The sequence below is a fragment of the Bufo gargarizans genome, chromosome 1, assembly GCF_014858855.1.
Source record: "Bufo gargarizans isolate SCDJY-AF-19 chromosome 1, ASM1485885v1, whole genome shotgun sequence".
NCBI classification, from domain to species: Eukaryota; Metazoa; Chordata; class Amphibia; order Anura; family Bufonidae; genus Bufo; species Bufo gargarizans.
In genome coordinates this window covers 14,671,679-14,691,483 of record NC_058080.1, presented here as the reverse complement: position 1 = coordinate 14,691,483, position 19,805 = coordinate 14,671,679, and the positions used below count along the sequence as shown (strand labels likewise).

At 44.6% G+C, this 19,805-nt stretch overlaps 1 protein-coding gene across 1 annotated transcript; it reads right to left on the bottom strand.

Moving 5' to 3' along the window:
* Window positions 1-2,143: 2,143 nt before the first annotated feature.
* LOC122921144 (vomeronasal type-2 receptor 26-like) lies at window positions 2,144-19,483 on the bottom strand. The gene is made up of 5 exons (XM_044271173.1): window positions 19,468-19,483; window positions 18,265-18,960; window positions 5,018-5,096; window positions 3,994-4,006; window positions 2,144-2,275 (listed from the first exon to the last, which is right to left on the bottom strand). The coding sequence occupies exons 1-5, from the start codon at window positions 19,481-19,483 to the stop codon at window positions 2,144-2,146; spliced, it is 936 nt and encodes a 311-aa protein (XP_044127108.1).
* Between the last annotated feature and the right edge of the window lie 322 nt (window positions 19,484-19,805).

Here is a 19,805-nt window from a genome sequence, read left to right as displayed (position 1 = left end):
GTGTCCAACTTGGAAAGCATGACACGTTGCACCATATGTTCTTGTTCCTGGGGTAGAGCTATAATCAACTGGTGGCCCTGATCTGTTTACCTTGTGCCAGGGTGGCTCAGCCCAGTCTGCAATGGGTAAGGGTACCTCCTTGTTTTTAGTTTGGACTTAACTTGCATCATGCCTGTGAAAAAGATAGTGGAGTTGGCCAGTTGAGATAATTCAGAAAAACTAAGGGGCACAGCGAAATATGGCATACTGGCTGAACTCACAGGACTGTTACCAATCACAGATTTAGAAATTGGGGATGGTAGCAGAGGTAGCCTTTTGTCTGAACAAGGAGCGGAAGTTGAGCATTCACTAAGCTAGTCCATTCATTCTCTATTTGACTGACAAGAGATGGTTAAAAGCGGAACTCTTCTATGTGACTGCGAGACCTCTACATCATTCATTCGGGGAATTAGGGTCCCCTGTTCTCATGATTGCTGTGGGTCCCAGAAATTGAACCCTTATCATCAGATTCTTACCCCTATCCTGTAGAGTTTAGATCTTGGGACAACCCTTGGAAAACCAAGGAAGGCTATAATTGGGTCAGGGAGGAGCTGACGTGAACAACAGCCTGATAAAACGATTGACCGGTGCATGGTGGGAGATTACACTGTGGCCTGTAATGTGAGCTGCATAGTTTGATCTAGTAATATCAGTGGACCAAAGGGAATTGTTAGTGAGATCAGTACTTGGAGCTTTTGGTCTATATAGTAAAAGTGTTGAAATGTAATCACTGCAATAATCAGTGTAAAGATAATTTTGGCCAGACATCTAAGCAATTCAGATTTAATGCTTTTGAGGGCAATTATCCCTGCGTCTATGATTATGGGTTCCGAATTCAAATAGCGTTTGTGCACAGAGAAGGCTGATACAGACAAACAATGGTTGTAATCAGTAATCTACTTTATTGTAAATTAGCAGACAATCTTATACCATGATTATTGGTAGATGCCCAACAGCCGTGCGTCACATAAAACCACAAAGACAGAAAAAACAAAATATCTTTATCAGAAAAGAGGATGTGAACTTAGCACAGCAGAAGCTAGCATTTATAAAAATAGAACAGGAAAGGGGGGTTGTCAGTTGATCCCCGTCCCGTATGCCAGCTAACATTTTATTAACCTCTAATAGAACTCCATCTTGTATATCCTATATCTATCTGAACCAGAGTTCAATCTGTCACAATTTCCCCCATTTTGAGTAATCTGTGAACTGCTACCGTCCAAAGGTACTTCAGAACAAGCTAACCTTATTCTGCCTTAAGGATTCCCTTCAGGGGGAACAGTGCCGCAGATACTCTCAATAATCTCGATATTGTTTCCCTCTTATTACAAACTTTACTAATAATCTTTCTAGGTCGGAATGGGGTATTAGAAAGATTGCGGGAGTAAGCCGAGCGATTGTACAAAAACCAGTGACATTTCTGAGCAACCACTTGTATGCCTTATGCCCACAGGCCAGGAATATATCTTCTGGGACTGCAACCACCGTACTATTAAACAACTGAGTTATCAATTTGGCCAGAAGGACACCTTCTGACAGTTTTGGTCCCTTTTCCTGACCCTCTGAGGAGTTAGAGGTTATGCCAGCAATAAAATAAGGTATGGTTGCTGCAGGCCAGATTCTTACCCTTTACAGGATCTATACCAGCACACTGCACCAGGCTTTTCGGGTTAGAGGCATTGCAGCTGAATTTGTCATACGGACTAAAAGACATACCTTTCGACTGGATCTGCAAACAATAACAGTGTGTCCAACTTGGAAAGCATGACACATTGCACCATATGTTCTCGTTCCTGGGGTAGAGCTATAATCAACTGGTGGCCCTGATCTGTTTACCTTGTGCCAGGGTGGCTCAGCCCATCCTGCAATGGGTAAGGGTACCCCCTTGTTTTTAGTTTGGACTTAACTTGCATCATGCCTGTGAAAAAAATAGTGGAGTTGGCCAGTTGAGATAATTCAGAAAAACTAAGGGGCACAGCGAAATATGGCATACTGGCTGAACTCACAGGACTGTGAGTACAGATCCAACAGTCCCTCGATTTTTCAATGTCATTCATTCCTTCAAACAGCACCTGAAGGTTGCCGTATCAAAGCATTGTCCCATTCATCCTTCAGTGGACAAAACACTGCTGACACGCTCATGGTCAGAGCCACTGTCTGCAGAAGGACCTTCATCCTGTGGTTCCAAGACTTTCTTGCAGTGAGAAGCGTGTATCCAGTTGGGTTTTTCTTCAACCTTTACAGTGTGGGTGGTCAACAGTACTTGAAAGGGACCATCGAATCTTGGATCTGAGCCTTTTGTAATATGCCTTTTTATCACCACCCAGTCTCCGGGCTGCAAGTTGTGAGTTCCTTCTACTGAGTCAGGATCCGCAAGTGAAGCAAAAGCCTGGCTAGACAACTCAGACTCCAATGAGCACCCCTCATTTCTTTCAAAAGATGTACTACTCTGAATCCTGCTACTTTGTTACCAATCACAGATTTAGAAATTGGGGATGGTAGCAGAGGTAGCCTTTTGTCTGAACAAGGAGCGGCAGTTGAGCATTCACTAAGCTGGTCCATTCATTCTCTATGTGACTGACAAGAGATGGTTAAGAGCTGAACTCTTCTATGGGACTGCGAGACCTCTACATCATTCATTCGGGAAATTAGGGTCCCCTGTTCTCATGACTGCTGTGGGTCCCAGAAATTGAACCCTTATAATCAAATACTTACCCCTATCCTGTAGAGTTTAGATCTTGGGACAACCCTTGGAAAACCAAGGAAGGCTATAATTGGGTCAGGGAGGAGCTGACGTGAACAACAGCCTGATAAAAACTATTGACCGGTGCATGGTGGGAGATTACACTGTGGCCTGTAATGTGAGCTGCATAGTTTGATCTAGTAATATCAGTGGACCAAAGGGAATTGTTAGTGAGATCAGTACTTGGGGCTTTTGGTCTATATAGTAAAAGTGTTGAAATTTAAACACTGCAATCATCAGTGTGAAGATAATTTTGGCCTGACATCTAAGCAATTCAGATTTAATGCTTTTGAGGTCAATTATCCCTGCATCTTTGATTATGGGTTCCGAATTCAAATAGCATATGTGCACAGAGAAGGCTGATACAGACACGCAATGGTTTTAATTAGTAATCTACTTTATTGTAAATTAGCAGACAATCTTATATCATGATTATTGGTAGATGCCCAACAGCCGTGCGTCACATAAAGCCACAAAGACAGAAAAAACAAAACATCTTTATCAGAAAAGAGGATGTGAACTTAGCGCAGCAGAAGCTAGCATTTATAAAAATAGAACAGGAAGGGGGGTTGTCAGTTGATCCCCATCCCGTATGCCAGCTAACATTTTATTAACCTCTAATAGAACTCCATCTTGTATATCCTATATCTATCTGAACCAGAGTTCAATCTCTCACAATTCCCCCATTTTGAGTAATCTGTGAACTGTTACCATCCAAAGGTACTTCAGACCAAGCTAACCTTATTCTGCCTTAAGGATTCCCTTCAGGGGGAACAGTGCCGCAGATACTCTCAATAATCTCGATATTGTTTCCCTCTTCTTACAAACTTTACTAATAATCTGTCTATGTCGGAATAAGGGATTTGAAAGGTTGCAGGAGTAAGCCGGGCGATTGTACAAAAAACTGTGACATTTCTAAACAACCACTTGTATGCCTTATGCCCACAGGCCAGGAATATATTATCTGGGACTGCAACCACCGTACTATTAAACAACTGAGTTATCAATTTGGCCAGAAGGACACCTTCTGCCAGTTTTGGTCCCTTTTTCTGACCCTCTGAGGAGTTAGAGGTTATGCCAGCAATAAAATAAGGTATGGTTGCTGCAGGCCAGATTCTTACCCTTTACAGGATCTATACCAGCACACTGCACCAGGCTTTTTGGGTTAGAGGCATTGCAGCTGAATTTGTCATACGGACTAAAAGACATACCTTTCGACTGGATCTGCAAACAATAACAGTGTGTCCAACTTGGAAAGCATGACACATTGCACCATATGTTCTTGTTCCTGGGGTAGAGCTATAATCAACTGGTGGCCCTGATCTGTTTACATTGTGCCAGGGTGGCTCAGCCCATCCTGCAATGAGTAAGGGTACCTCCTTGTTTTTAGTTTGGACTTAACTTGCATCCTGCCTGTGAAAAAGATAGTGGAGTTGGCCAGTTGAGATAATTCAGAAAAACTATGGGGCACAGTGAAATATGTCATACTGGCTGAACTCACAGGACTGTGAGTACAGATCCAACAGTCCCTCAATTTTTCAATGTCATTCATTCCTTCAAACAGCACCTGAAGGTTGCAGTATCAAAGCATTGTCCCATTCATCATCTAGTGGACAAAACACTGCTGACACGCTCATGGTCAGAGCCACTGTCTGCAGAAGGACCTTCATCCTGTGGTTCCAAGACTTTCTTACAGTAAGAAGCGTGTATCCAGTTGGGTTTTTCTTTAACCTTTACAGTGTGGGTGGTCAACAGTACTTGAAAGGGACCATCGAATCTTGGATCTGAGCCTTTTGTCATATGCCTTTTTATCACCACCCAGTCTCCGGGCTGCAAGTTGTGAGTTCCTTCTACTGAGTCAGGATCTGCAAGTGAAGCAAAAGCCTGTTTATGGTGTATTCTAGCCTTTTTGTGAGGGCCCATATGTAACTGGTCTGACTGTCATTATTTATCTGCAGCTGCTGGGGAAAGTACAACCCTAACCCGGGGGCACTTCCAAACAGGATCTAAAATGGGGACAACCCTGTCCTCTTGTTTGGGGTAGTCCTTACTGAATATAGAGCCAAAGGCAAGCACTCTGTCTAGGGCCTCTGGATATCCCGCATGGCCTTTTATCCGTTCAAGTGCTGAACTCGGAAAGCTTGGATCACCCCTAATGCTTGCATAATTTCCCTTATCACTTCAACTGCGAAATGAGAACCTCTATATGACTCAATAAGTTCAGTAATGCCATACCTGCATATCAGTTTATTGACCAGTTTCTTTGCCGTATTCTTGGCATTTGCTTTGGCTATTGGGAAGGCTTCCGGCCAACCTGAAAAGAGATCAACACACACAAGAATTAATTCATACACTCCTACCTTTGGTAGTTGTATATAGTCTATCTGTAGTCTCTGAAATGGGTAAAGTGGCCTTGGGGTGTGCTTGCTTGGAGTCTTCACCACTTGAGCAGGGTTTTTCAGTGCACAGAGAAAATCCTGGAGCAATCCACCCAGTATTAACCACACTTACCATGGCACCTAGGTGAGTGGGCCAGTGGGCCTCCTGAGCCATGGCTGGGTACATAGAGCGTGGTAGACAAATTTTGTCCTTGTTTTTCCATACTCCTTGGTCATCTGGCCTAGCCTCTAGTTTAGTCCACATTTATTTCTCTTCAAGTGGGGCCTGTTCAAACAACTTAATTAAAATGTCTTTAGATATATTCAAAAGCTTTAAGGCTCTTACCGGGGTGGCATTAGCATTTATTGGCTGGAGCGCAGCTTGTTTGGTCGCCTTGTCAGCTCCGTCATTGCCTTTTGCCTCTACTGTGGTACACCTTGTGTGAGCCTTTATCTTTACAATAGCAACTTCTTTTGGCAACAGTAAAGAGTTCATCAGTTCAAGCACAGAGTCTTTGTTTTTAATGGGCTGACCTACAGAGATTAGAAAGTATCTAGCCCGCCATATGGGTCCATAGTCATGTGCAATACCAAAACCTCAGTGAGTGCCTTCAGCTCTGCCTCCTGCGCAGACATGTGTGGAGGGAGCAGTTCAGCAATAGCTACCTCATGCTGTGTGACCACTGCATATCCAGTGTGGAACCGGACATCCTCTCCCACATTCCTGCTTCCATCTACAAAACACTCAAAATCAGGGTTATCAAGAGTTCTTTCATGAGAAAATCCAGAAGTTTCTTGTTGCATCAACTGTATACAATCATGAGGAGCATTTTCAGCTAAATCAGACAAAAGGCTACCTCTGCTACAATCCCCAATTTCTAAATCTGTGATTGGTAACAAAGTAGCAGGATTCAGAGTAGTACATCTTTTGAAAGAAATGAGGGGTGCACATTGGAGTCTGATTTGTCTATCCATAGAAATATGTTTTGGTTGCACCTATGTGTGAATGCCCTGTATGTCATGAGGTGTTTGCACAACTGTATGTTCCCATTCCCCCCCACACACTTCCTGAAGCTCAAACTAATTGCTAAAGAGGAAATTGTGGGGAAGGGGGTGCGTGTGGGTGCTATTTATACACAGAAACTGCCATGTCTTCACAGCTGCTCATAAATTTTATTCCTGCACTGCCACGACTGCCCTGAAACAGGAGGGGGCGCCGCGGGCAACAGGGTCTAACCTGGCTGACTGTGACCCTGAATTTTAGAACAGAACAAGTTAAATTCCTCATCATATTTTGGAATACCCAGGGCTGGGGCCGAGGTTATGCACAGCTTCATTGTATGAAAATGATAAACTGCCTCTTCTGTTCTGTCAGGTGAAATGGGTCAGATAACAGACAATCACAAAGAGGCTGAATTAACATGGAGGCATGTCTAATCCAGTATGACACCAGTCCCAAAAACACCCTTAGGCTTTGTGCTCCTGCTTTGGGCACTTGAATCCTTTCAACAGCCTCCCTTCTATCTGGGGTTTTCAAAATTGTTACCCTGTTAACTTCTCTAGGAACATGAACCATCCTGTAACTGACAGGCAGCCCCTTAACTGGGTTTCTTCTTTAGTAACAATTGGGTAACAACCGTACTGTCTTATCTTTAGTTTAACTGGCTCAGATTCATGGACAAAAACAGTTTCTCACATAAATCCCACAGCCAGTACATAACAAGGGGTTAACTGATAAGGCTGCAAAAAACTCTTTCCTACTCTCTCTCTCACTATTTGTCTGGCAGTTTTCCTCTTCTGCTCCCCAGACTTATTTGGTATGGTCCCCATAGTCTGTCTCAGTCCAATCCTGGGATTTGGGTCTGGCTCACAAGGTACTTTAGCAACCCAAATCCTGAATTACATAATTTGCCGGCCGGGCTTCCACTAGGTCCTTGTCACGACCATGTTTATGGCCGTGACTCCTTGGGAGCCGCATACAGTTGCCCGCGGTTTGGGTTGTTGTGTCAACCGCAGCTGGAGGCATAATGTTGTTTGCCTCAAGTGCGGTTGCCACGGACAACAGGTATGTGTGCGGTTGCCTTGGAGTTGTGTGCGTGTATGTATGCACTTTTGTATGTCTGTGTGCACTCTGTTTTATGTGTGGTGTGCACTGACATCTTCCCTTCACTGTGGTTGCCCGTGGCAACGTTTAGCTGTAATGTGTACATGTGGTGGCACTGTCCCGGCCTTCGGGCTGACTCCCAGGACAGGGTTGCCACCCATGTCGTTGCCTGCGGCAACAGCCACAGTGTGTTCTTGGGTTGTTCACTTCCCCTTTTAAGTGGTGTTTCCCTTCCCTGGTGCTGGAAGGGTTAACTCCCTTCCCAGTGTGTGTGTGTGAGTCACTGGGTGTGTCTGACTGTTGGGTGTGGCTTCTTGGCCTATAAAGCCTATATGAAGCATGTACCACCATCTGCGGATGGGGTGCATGCGCGTTCTCCGGAGGGAGAGCGTTGTGGGGGTTTCGCTGCTGACGGCGCGGTGACCTGGCTTTTCCCCACCATCCCTTCACCGTGTTCGCTTTTGGCGTCCCCTGATTTTTTATTGCACCGTGGTGTTTGTTTGGTGTGCGGGTGCACACCTTCGAAAGAGGGTGCAGCATGCAGTGCCATCTGCTTGTGGCCTGCATGCGCGTTCTCCGGAGGGAGAGCGTTAAGGGGGATCACCGTTAACGGCACGGTTGGTGGCTTATTCCCCGCCACCTTACCTTCCGTGTCCGTGTTGGTGATCCCTCGTCCCTCTCCATGTTCCCATCTCTGGTCGTTTGCTGGCAGCATTCCGTTAGTGGTCCGGCTGCGTGCTGGTTAGGACTGTCTGCTGGCAGCGACTGGAGTGGGGACGTGAGTGGAGAGTCCCCTCGTCCATTCTCAGTGGTTCTCTTCCCGTGTCGGTGTGGCTGGCTGCAGGCCTCGTTGGACTGGCTTAGTGTGTGCTGGGAGAGGATGCAGCTGGCAGCGACTTTCTGGGAACCATTTTTTGGGAGTGGACGTTCCCTTCTCCTATCCCCTTGTCTGAGTCCCTCACTAGTTTTCTTTTTTTTGGTGGGGGGGGCTTTGAGGGGTGGGAGTGTCACGACCATGTTTATGGCCGTGACTCCTTGGGAGCGCATTCAGTTGCCCGCGGTTTGGGTTGTTGTGTCAACCGCAGCTGGAGGCATAATGTTGTTTGCCTCAAGTGCGGTTGCCGCGGACAACAGGTATGTGTGCGGTTGCCTTGGGGTTGTGTGCGTGTATGTATGCACTTTTGTATGTCTGTGTGCACTCTGTTTTATGTGTGGTGTGCACTGACATCTTTCCTTCACTGTGGTTGCCCGTGGCAACGTTTGGTTGTAATGTGTACATGTGGTGGCACTGTTCCGGCCTTCGGGATGACTCCAAGGACAGGGTTGCCAACCATGTCGTTGCCTGCGGCAACAGCCACAGTGTGTTCTTGGGTTGTTCACTTCCCCTTTAAGTGGTGTTTCCCTTCCCTGGTGCTGGAAGGATTAACTCCCTTCCCAGTGTGTGTGTGTGAGTCACTGGGTGTGTCTGACTGTTGGGTGTGGCTTCTTGGCCTATAAAGCCTCACTGTTAGCACATGTCTGAGGGTTGCTTCAGCCATGCTTAGCTGGAGCAGCCTCCTGTGTTTTAAACCTGCCAGTGGGGGCCACCCTTGTGGTCATAAGAATTATGTCACATTAAGTTTATGTCAAGTTTATGTGTGATGTCTATGTGATGTTCAGTTGGGATTTTCCTTTGTTGTTTGGTGCAGCTTATGGATCTGGATTCCTGTGTGTACAGGGATCCAGTCAGCAAGGCTGTGGCAGGTGGGTGGAACTAGTTCGGTTCACCTGCCATATCCGTAAGACTGTTAGTGTTCCCCTTTTCCCTGCAGCTTGGCCAGTGAGACCCCTGTTCCTCTGTGTCCAGTAGGAACAGGCCGTCTTACCCTGACTCCTAGTCCAGGGACCGGTCGGAGGGTGAGCTAGGGATCCGAGGTTCCTGAGCATGGGTCCTCCTACCTTAAAGGTCGGCCCATGCAGCTAGGAGTTAGGGTCAGGTTAGAGACGCTTTAGGAGGTGACCTGCTCCCTAATCCTGTCGTCCTGGCCGAGCAGCCTAACATCATCTGGCATCGCACAGCTGAGGGTTTTCCCCATCCTCAGCCGTGACAGTCCTCCTCCCTCGGATCATAATCCTTCTGGTACACCTAGTTAAAACGTACCCTAGGTCCTCCTCCCTCAGACAGTCCTTATGGTTCACCTACTCTAGATCATCCTACCTTGGACAGTCCTTCTGGTTCACCTAGTCAGGACTTACGCACAGATTACCTTGGGGACCCACATGGGGTGTCCCTTACAAGTATCCAGCTCTCTGTCTCCATAAGTTGTCTATCTCAGCAAAAAGAGTTCCTACAGGCTCTGCAGAAGTAATTCTTGCATGTACATTTAATCCAAACACTCCTCACTCCCTGAGAGGGATGGCAGTCACAACCGGACTTCATGAGTCACAACTTCAAAGAATCAGTACAGGAATTTCCTCTGCTACATTACACTTTTTCTTATTCTCCTTCTTCTGAGGGGAGACACAATCAACAAGTATACACAATAAAGATAAACTTTTCAACTTCTTGTTTACCCACTTGAACATTAACAAGACTAAAACAAGCGGCACCTCCCTGGCTTCCAGGGTTGGCCTGCCGGTCGGACCACTCGCTCTGCCCCCTCGTCTGGCAATTCCTTCAGACTCTCACAGGCAGAAATCTCTTGTAGTCTCCGTCAGTCCTGTCCCTGCGCTCAAAGCGCAACCTCCTGGCAGGGGAATTCTCTTGCCCTGGTTAAATGCTACCTGGGAGGCGCCTGACACACAACACAAACCACATAAAACACAGAGAAGAATATCCACAACAGAGTATTTTTTTCTTTCATTCTCAGTCTGAAGTTCTAAAGACCCAAAATGTCAACACCAGTTACTACTCACAGTATGATCATCATCCAGCAGACAGACAGCCGTGACATAACGAAAGAAAGCAACTAGAGGCAGGCAAGATTGCTTACCTTCTCATGGGGCTGTGGTCCCCTCCTCAAGTGCCTTTCGTAAAGCCCCGGAGGTCATTTATGTTGGCTACCGATGCTTCATTTTCTCTCAAACACCCAGTTTCAACCTCACAAACTACTTTTATACATATGTCAACAACTTCTTTGCATCCATGATTCCTAATCCAACCAACATAAGTTTGTTTGAACTTTTCCAACACTTCCACTAGAGTTTCTGCTGTCTTGTAACCCTCTGGAACACTATGATTATTAGCCATATCTGTCAGTTGTCCACAAGTTTTGTCATTCAACACAAAAGAATACAATTTCCTGACATCAGTTTCTCCTAGTCCTTACCTAGAGCTTCCTCACTTGTACCAGTGTACTCTAGAAGACAAAAATTATTTTTCCAGTGAACCCAACCCAAGTTTTCCACAGAACTTTCCCACTATATACCTAGTGTATTCTGCACTAAGCCTCAGCTTATTCAACCCCTAAGGAGGTTCCAGGGCTCCTGATTTCCCTTTTTGGTGTTCTTAGTTATTTTCCGCAAAACATACCGGACAACAGATATCTATATCAGCAATCCCAGTTTACTGTCTCAAATGTCATAGTCAAAAGTCTTACTCAATAATCATAGGAATATCATCTCTTTAGAGTACTTTACCAAAAACAGGCTGGACTGTAAATGAGCTTTTTAGATTCCAACTCTACAGCGATTTGGATCGACAGGAGATGAGGCACAGATTTTAGCAATATAAAGTATCTTACCTTGCAGCGCTGCTTTAAGTGGATCTGTAGGTCCTCTAACAGTCTGACCGTGGTTATCGGGGTGTCAAGGGAGAGCCGATTAGTCCAGCCCCACGTTGGGGGCCAAGTTTTGTGAGGGCAATTACCCCTGCTTCTCTGATTATGGGTGCCGAATTAAAATAGCGTATGTGCACAGAGAAGGCTGATACAGACACACAATGGTTATAATCCGTAATCTACTTTATTATAAATTAGCAGACAATCCTATACCATGATTATTGGTAGACGCCCAACAGCCGTGCATCACATAAAACCACAGAGAAAGAAGAAATGAAACATCTTTATCAGAAAAGAGGATGTGAACTTAGCGCAATAGAAGCTAACATTTATAAAAATAGAACAGGAATGGGGGGGGGGAGGTTGCCGCTAACATTTTATTAACCTCGAATTGAACTCTGGTTCAGATAGATATAGGATATACAAGATGGAGTTCTATCTCTCACAATGCTGTTTTCAGACACTGTTCTATTTGTATTTGAGAATGGTTGAGTGTCCTGTAGCACCCGGAGTGACCAGCAACCATAAGGCTTACTCATACCATCTAGAGAGTATTGTAACCACCAAACATAATGTGCCTTCTTTGTGGACCGTAACTATTAAACAAGCCGCGCCACTGTTGTAGACATTTTAAAAGATTCCTTTCACTGACATACATTTTTGGCAATTGTTTCTGTAAAAGGGTTTTCCAAGAGTTTACAACTGATGATCTATCCTCAGGATAGGTTATCTGTTCGTGGAAGTCCAACATCTAGGAGACCTGTCAATTAGCTGTTTGAGAAAGCACTGGCACTCCTGTGAGCACGGCTGCCTTCTCCGTGCTCACCAAGCACAGATGTTATGCCCAGATATGTGCTCCCTCACAGTGCTCACCAAGCACAGTGCCGCACACATGTATAGCATCTGTGCTGATTATCGCTCTCAGCCCCATTCACTTCTATGGGGCTGAACTGCGGCTAAGCGACGTGAGAGATGAACATGATGTCAAATGGCCTTGGGAAAGCAGCAAGAAGGTTGAGGCGCTACTGCAAGTGCTGCTGAATTCTCAAACAGCTAATCGGCAGGGGTCTTGAGTGTCAGACCCCCACGATCATATACTGGTGATATCTGATCGGAGGTGTTCTCAAAAAACACCTTTAGAGGGGAGACTCATCAACAGCCTGTACAAGATCAGCTGGTGAATAAAGGGCATTGGCAGGCCCGTATACTGATTTTATGGGGAGGAAGATAAAGTGTTGGACAGGACATGAGAACCAGTAGAAATAGGTGGAGGTAATCGAAAATGGAAGTGATGGCTCATGTAGGAAGCATCAGAATTCACATCAGAATCCCCTGGGATGTGACATCACGGGATCTTGGAATGGCGTCCCTCCACTATCCCACACCACACCATCATTCCCCGGGACCAGAACACCTATTGTGGTGACCGGATCACCTTACACCAGGGACAGTCGTGCTACAGTATCAGTGTGCAGTGTGATCGTCACAATGCACTATTAAATTATATACAAAGGCGGATGTCTACCTATTTGTTAACTGTACCTGTGATCAAGGGTATAGCTGTTTTAGTGGCATCTACAGGGTATTTAAATTTGGATAGGGAGATTATATATATATATATATATATATATATATACAGTACAGACCGAAAGTTTGGACACACCTTCTCATTCAAAGAGTTTTCTTTATTTTCATGAGTAGGACTATCAGCTGTGTATCCACCTGACTTCTCCTTAACGCAACTGATGGTCCCAACCCCATTTATAAGGCAAGAAATCCCACTTATTAAACCTGACAGGGCACACCTGTGAAGTGAAAACCATTTCAGGTGACTACCTTTTGAAGCTCATCAAGAGAATGCCAAGAGTGTGCAAAGCAGTAATCAAAGCAAAAGGTGGCTACTTTGAAGAACCTAGAATATTTCATATTTTCAGTTGTTTCACACTTTTTTGTTATGTATATAATTCCACATGTGTGAATTCATAGTTTTGATGCCTTCAGTGTCAATCTACAATTTTCATAGTCATGAAAATAAAGAAAACTCTTTGAATGAGAAGGTGTGTACAAACTTATGGTCTGTACTGTAACTGGAGGTGAACACATTTAAAAAAAATTCAAATTGGACGGTTCGACAAATTTTCCAAAAAGATTCGATCCAAATTTTTCGTTTCCGTGTGTCTTCCTTTATTTTTGGAGGATCACCAGACATCTAAGACAGGTTTGCCATGCAAATGATAGGAAAAAAACGGACGCGGACGCGGATGACAATCTTGTGTGCCTCCATGTTTTTTAGCAGTCCCATTGACTTGAATGGGTCCGCGAACCGTTTTCCGCAAAAATAATAGGATAGGTTATATTTTTGGACGGACTGGAACCACGGATCACGGACGCCGATGACAAACGGTGCATTAGCCGAGTTTTCAACGGACCCATTGAAAGTCAATGGGTCCGCAGAAAATCACGAAAAACGGCACAACGTTTGCATGAGGCCTTAGAATCGCTTCATACTTTACTTATTTAGTCAGTTACGTGACCAAAACTGACCAAATAACTTAGAGGACCTTTCATTACAATAAAAAATCAAGACTAAGTATGCTGACATGGAGACCGGCGCCCAGGGATCTCCCTGCACTTACTATTATCCCTGGGCACCGCTCCGTTCTCCCGATATAAGCTCCGGTATCTTCAGATTTTCGGCTCAACCGGGAGGAGCCTGCTCTTGTTCTCCTGGGCATCTCCTTCTCCCAGGCTGTAGCGCTGGTCAATTGCAGCGCTCAGCTTATAGCCTGAGAGTTTTTTTTCTCCCAGGCTATGAGCTGAGTGCTGTGATTGGCCAGCACTCCAGCCTGGGAGAAGGAGACGCCCAGGAGAACAAGAGCAGGCTCCTCCCAGTTGAGCCGAAAATCTGAAGATATTAGAGCCTATACTGGGAGAACGGAGCGGCGTCCAGGGATAATAGTAAGTGCAGGGCGATCCCTGGGCGCCGCTCTCCATGTCAGCATACTTAGTTTAGATTTTTTATTGTAATGAAAGGTCCTCTTTAAGTGTGAACTTATCCTTACAGGTCAATGTTAGCATCAGGTATAAAGAACCGTGCAGTGACCTAAGATTCTACTATAGAGTGAAAGAAAGCACTCAGTGGCGTAACTAGAATGCTATGGGTTCCAGTGCAAACTTTGGATTGCCCCCCCCCCCCAATTCATACAAAGAGGTGGCAAATTTATTTTTGCACTAAGCCCAATGTATGGCTACACTCTCCCAGTCCTAACTAATAAAATATGGTCCTACCTCATCCAGGGTGTTGCTGGCATCGGCGTGATGTCCACTGGATCCGGAATAAGGTCGCTGTAGCGATAGAGAAAAAAAGAATAACCACATAAGGGAAGGGATGGTGACTGCCCCTGTGAAATCACCAGCAGGGGCGCTCTGCTGGTCCTGCAAGACTGAGCCATGCCAATGTATAGCAGGGTAATCTAGGACAGTTCCCCTAAATGCTACCACACAGTACTAATGCCCACATTGTGGCCCCTCACAGTAATTAAGCCCACCTTGTGGCCCCTTCACAAATGTTATGTCCTCCTTGTGGCCCCTCACAGCAGCTATACCCACCTTTGTTCCTGTCACAATAGTTATGCCCACCTTTGTGTCCCCTCACAGTAGTTATATAAGATATGTTCCCCCCTCACAGAAGTTAGGCCCAGATATGTGCCCCCTCACAGTAGTTATGGCCAGATATGTGCCCCCTCACAGTAATTATGCCTATATATCCACCCGCTCACTGTAGTTATGCCAGATATGTGCCCCCTCAAAGTAGTTATGCCCAGCTATGTGCCCCCTCACAGTAGTTATGCCATATATGTGCCCCCTCACAGTGTTTATGGCCAGATATGTGCCCCCTCACAGTAGTTATGCCAGATTATGTGCCCCTCACAGTAGTTATGCTCTGTTATGTGCCCCCTCACAATAGTTATGTCAGATTATGCGCCCCATCACATTAGTTATGCCAGATTATGTGCCCCCTCACAGTAGTTATGCCCACATATGTGCCCCCTTATAGTAGTTATGCCCACATATGTGCCCCCTCACAGTAGTTATGCCAGATTAGGTGCCCCCTCAAAGTTGTTATAAAAGTGGTGCCCTCTCAATAAAAATGCCCACTTTTATGCCCCCTCACTCTAGTTGTGGCCCCACTTTTGCCTCCACTCTGCAGCTTTATTGAAAAACAAAACAAAAACATATACTTACCTTCTTCCCTGATGATGCGCTCCCACACTCACACTGCACTGCTGGCTGTCAGCTCTCCTCCCAAAGCCAGCAGCACCATGTGCGGCCTGCAGGGGGAGCACCGGAGCTTGGAAGAAAAGTGAAGCAGGGAGCGGATAGGGTTCCATGCTTCACTCTGGAGGCAACAGCCCTGCCGTGACAAGAACTGCTGGGTGAGTGCGGGCGCCCCCCCTTGCCTATATATTATACATGTTTGAAGAGCGCTCTGACGGAGCCCGGCATTGTCATTGTACTTCATTCTGGGCCCCATCAGAGCAGTCCCATTTCATGTGAGTGCAACGGGCCCCCTCCCCCCGCCGGGCCCAGTCGTTGCGCCACTGAGCGCACTCCTTTTACACCATCAGCTGATTCCACAAAGATTCCTACAGAACATGTTCTGTTAAACGCTGATACAAGTAGTGTCCCCCTGACACTGTTTATTTTGCCCTTCTGTTCATAAGAACAACCCCCAAAAAACAGATCCTGTCTGTGGAGCATCCCCCTTAACAGGAGGTCAGCATTTGGTCAGTAATCAATCAGTATTGCTAAGGCCAAAAAAAAAATACAGGAGTGGATCCTAAACAGACATATCAGAGACATGTATTCTGTGTTTTGCACCCACTCCTGCTTTTGACTTCCAAATCATGAGCATATCCAGATACAAAATAGGGACCATGTGATAAAGGCCTTACGGCTGCTCCAAAGCCAGGATCCATCGTGTTTGTCAATTTTCCGTCCTTGCGACAGATAACAAGAAGGGTACAATAAACGGTGATTTCAACAAGGCCAAACAGGGACAATAGTGGGCCCCTCACAGAGTGGTGATGGTGGCAACTGCATGAGGAGTGAACACAGTGGCCCAGTTACATTATGGGGAGTGTGGCAACCCCATGAGGTGTCAACATAGTGGCCCAGTTATATTATGGTGAGGTGGAAACCGCATGAGGAGTCAACTTAGTGGTCAGTCAAAGAGTGGTGGAGGTGGCAACTGCATAAGAAGTCAACATAGTGACCCAATTGCCGAGTGGGGAAGTGGCAAACACATGAGGAGTCAACATAGTGGTCAGTCACAGGAGCATCAGGACCGGTAGATGATGGGAAAGAAACACAGCTCCCTTCTGCTGAGGTGGTGGAGCCTTGAATGCAGAAAAAGAGCTGCGGACCACTGGGGGATGCAGAGGTTGCTGCCTTAGGCTTTACCACTACATTAGTGCCACGGTTTTCCCAGGCCACTTACTGTGGCACTGCATTACATTCTGAGAATGAGAATTGTGCTTTTTAGAAAAACACAAAAAAATCTTGACAGTTTTTATTTTGCGCATACTGCTCAAAACTGAATTGGAAACAGAAGGAATTTAAACTTATTTGCCCCAAATTTAATTGCATAAATTACACAAATTAACTTACAAGACAGCAACAAGATAGCAACATAGCTGTGCATCAATCATTGGGTTAAAAAAAAGTGGTAGATTGAAAGGCTATTCTTCTAGAAGAAGTCAGCTTTATAGGACAAAATATGTATATCTCTGCAGAAAATATGGTGAATGGACTGCTGAGGACTGGGGCAAAGTCATATTCTCTGATGAAGCCTCTTTCCGATTGTTTGGGGCATCAGGAAAAAGGCTTGAAGAAAAGGTGAGCGCTACCATCAGTCCTGTGTCATGCCAACAGTAAAGGATCCTGAGACCATTCATGTGTGGGGTTGCTTCTCATCCAAGGGAGTGGGCTCACTTACAATTTTGCCCAAAAACAAAGCCATGAATAAGGAATGGTACCAAAACCCCCTCCAACAGCAACTTCTTCCAACAATTCAACAACAGTTTGGTGAAGAACAATGCATTTTCCAGCACGATGGAGCACCATGCCATAAGGCAAAAGTGATAACTAAGTGGCTCGGGGACCAAAACGTTGACATTTTGGGTCCATGGCATGGAAACTCCCCAGATCTTAATCCCATTCAGAACTTGTGGTCAATCCTCAAGAGGCGGGTGGACAAACAAAAACTCACTAATTCTGACAAACTCCAAGTAGTGATTATGAAAGAATGGTTTGCTATCCGTCAGGAATTGGCCCAGAAGTTGATTAAGAGCATGCCCAGTCGAATTCCAGAGGTCCTGAAAAAGAAGGGCCAACACTGCCAATACTGACTCTTTGCATAAATGTCATGTAATTGTTGATAAAAGCCTTTGAAACGTATGAAGTGCGTGTAATTATATTTCACTACATCACAGAAACACCTGAAACAAAGATCTAACAGCAGTTTAGCAGCAAACTTTGTGAAAACTAATATTTGTGTCATTCTCAAAACTTTTGCCCACGACTGTATTATAGCTTACAGAGGACCAATCACCTCACCATCTGCCATTTCTTAGTAACTGCTTAGTAACTGCTTTCATTCCCCATCTTATATGTTGTGCCATTCCTTTATTATTTCTAGATGAAGTTTATAAATTAATTGCCAGCAGACTGCAATAAAGGTCCACCTGGATGTAACCAGTTGAGGGTGTGTCCCTGCACATTCTGACACAGGAACTGATAGGGTAACGTCAGACTGTAGGTAGACATATCCCCAACTAATAACACCCAGATGGACCTTTGTTGGTCTGCTGGAAATGTATTTATGAACTCCTAGAAGGCATAATAAAGGAACGTGTGACATTGAGTTATAGAAATAGATGATCCAGAATTTGTAAATCATAGGTAATGCAAGTAGTCACTTATACAAACGTGTGAGGAGTGGTGACAGGTCCAATTTAATGATTTATGGAGCTGTCTTAGGAAGCAATTCAACCATTTAAGAAAATATGTAGACAAATCTAAAGCAAAGCCTAAATTAAAAAAATGAAAATAAATACATTTAAATGGATACTAGTATACACCATGTAATACATTATACCCTGTTTGTCTCCAAAATTGCTTTTCTAGAGTTCAAACTAGGTTCAAAAAGAAGAATATATATTTTTGGAAGAAATATACAACCAAGAATGCCAGAACATGAGGTCAATATGGCAAATATCTCCACAGCCACCATGTACTTCCCTTTAGTGCTCAGATAGGCTGGTATCATGGCGATCCAGACACTGCAGAACAACAACATGCTAAAGGTGATGTACTTGGCTTCATTAAAATTGTCCGGTAATGTCCTCACCATGAAAGCTAGAACAAAGCTCACAGCTGCCAGGAACCCCATATAACCCAACATGGAGTAGAAGGCGATGACCGAGCCTTCATTACACTGAACGATGATCTTCCCAGGATAAGAGTGATGATCAAACTCTACATAAGGAGGAGACATCAACAACCACATAACACAAATGAGAACTTGTATAGAAGAACACACCAAGACCACATAATTTGACACATTGAATGAGATCCACTTCACCCAGATACTTCCAGGTTTGGTGGCTTTGAAGGCAATGCAAACTTTGATAGTTTTGGCCAGAACAGAAGAGACACCGATAGAGAAGAAGACGCCAAATGATGTTTGTCTCAGTAGGCAGGTTATGTCAACTGGACGACCAAGGAATAAGAGGACACTGAGGAAGTTCAACAAGATGGAGGCCAGGAGGATTACGCTCACAGTCCGGTTATTGGCTTTAACAATCGGTGTGTCCCAGTAATAAATGAAGATTCTTAATATGATCAATGTCACAGCAGAAAAAAATACAACTATACCTAAAAATATGAAAGTTAGAATGTCCTTCTCAAAGGATAGAAACTCGTATATTCTAGGAATACATTTCATTTTCTTCTCATCAGGCCACTCTTCTGTAGGACATTTATAGCAGGTTGCACTGTCTATTATATCATAAAGTAAAATAGAAATTTGATTAAATATTAATAATGTTACCTACATATATGCAATATGCTAATATGTTTACTAAAGTAACAATAGAAGATACGGTAAATATAAAGAATTCAAAAAATAACCCACAACACTGACAAACTTGAAGCCAGGAGAACATACATATAGACACTGATGGAAAAGGCCTTCTTTCTGAGCTTCCTGACCTCTGTGGCTGTTAGCTATATTTACTGTAGCTGGGCTACCAGATCTCCTATCAGCCTTAGATAACTTACCTTACCTGTGAGAGTCACAAGGCACAAGCAGGCTTGCAGATCACTGAGAGGGATTATTAAAATACCTCTCTGAAACTCACAGGCCAGCTGTAAGAAACGTACGTCCGGGCTCCAGCATCGTGATCCTCAGTCCAAAATTTTTGTGATGCAAGGTGACCAAAAATTGCTTTTTTGGGCACTGTTTTTATTTTATTTATTTTACGGTGTTCATCTGAAGGGTTAGGTCATATGATATTTTTATACAGCTGGTTGTTAGGGATGCAGCGATACCTAATATGTATACTTTTTAAAATTTATTTCACTTTAACACAATAATAGCTTTTTTGAAACAAAAAATGATGTTTTAATGTCTCCATGTTCTAAGAGCTATATATAATTATTATTTTTTTTTAGCGATTTTCTTTTGTAGTGGCTAATTTTTTGTGTGATGAGGTGACGGT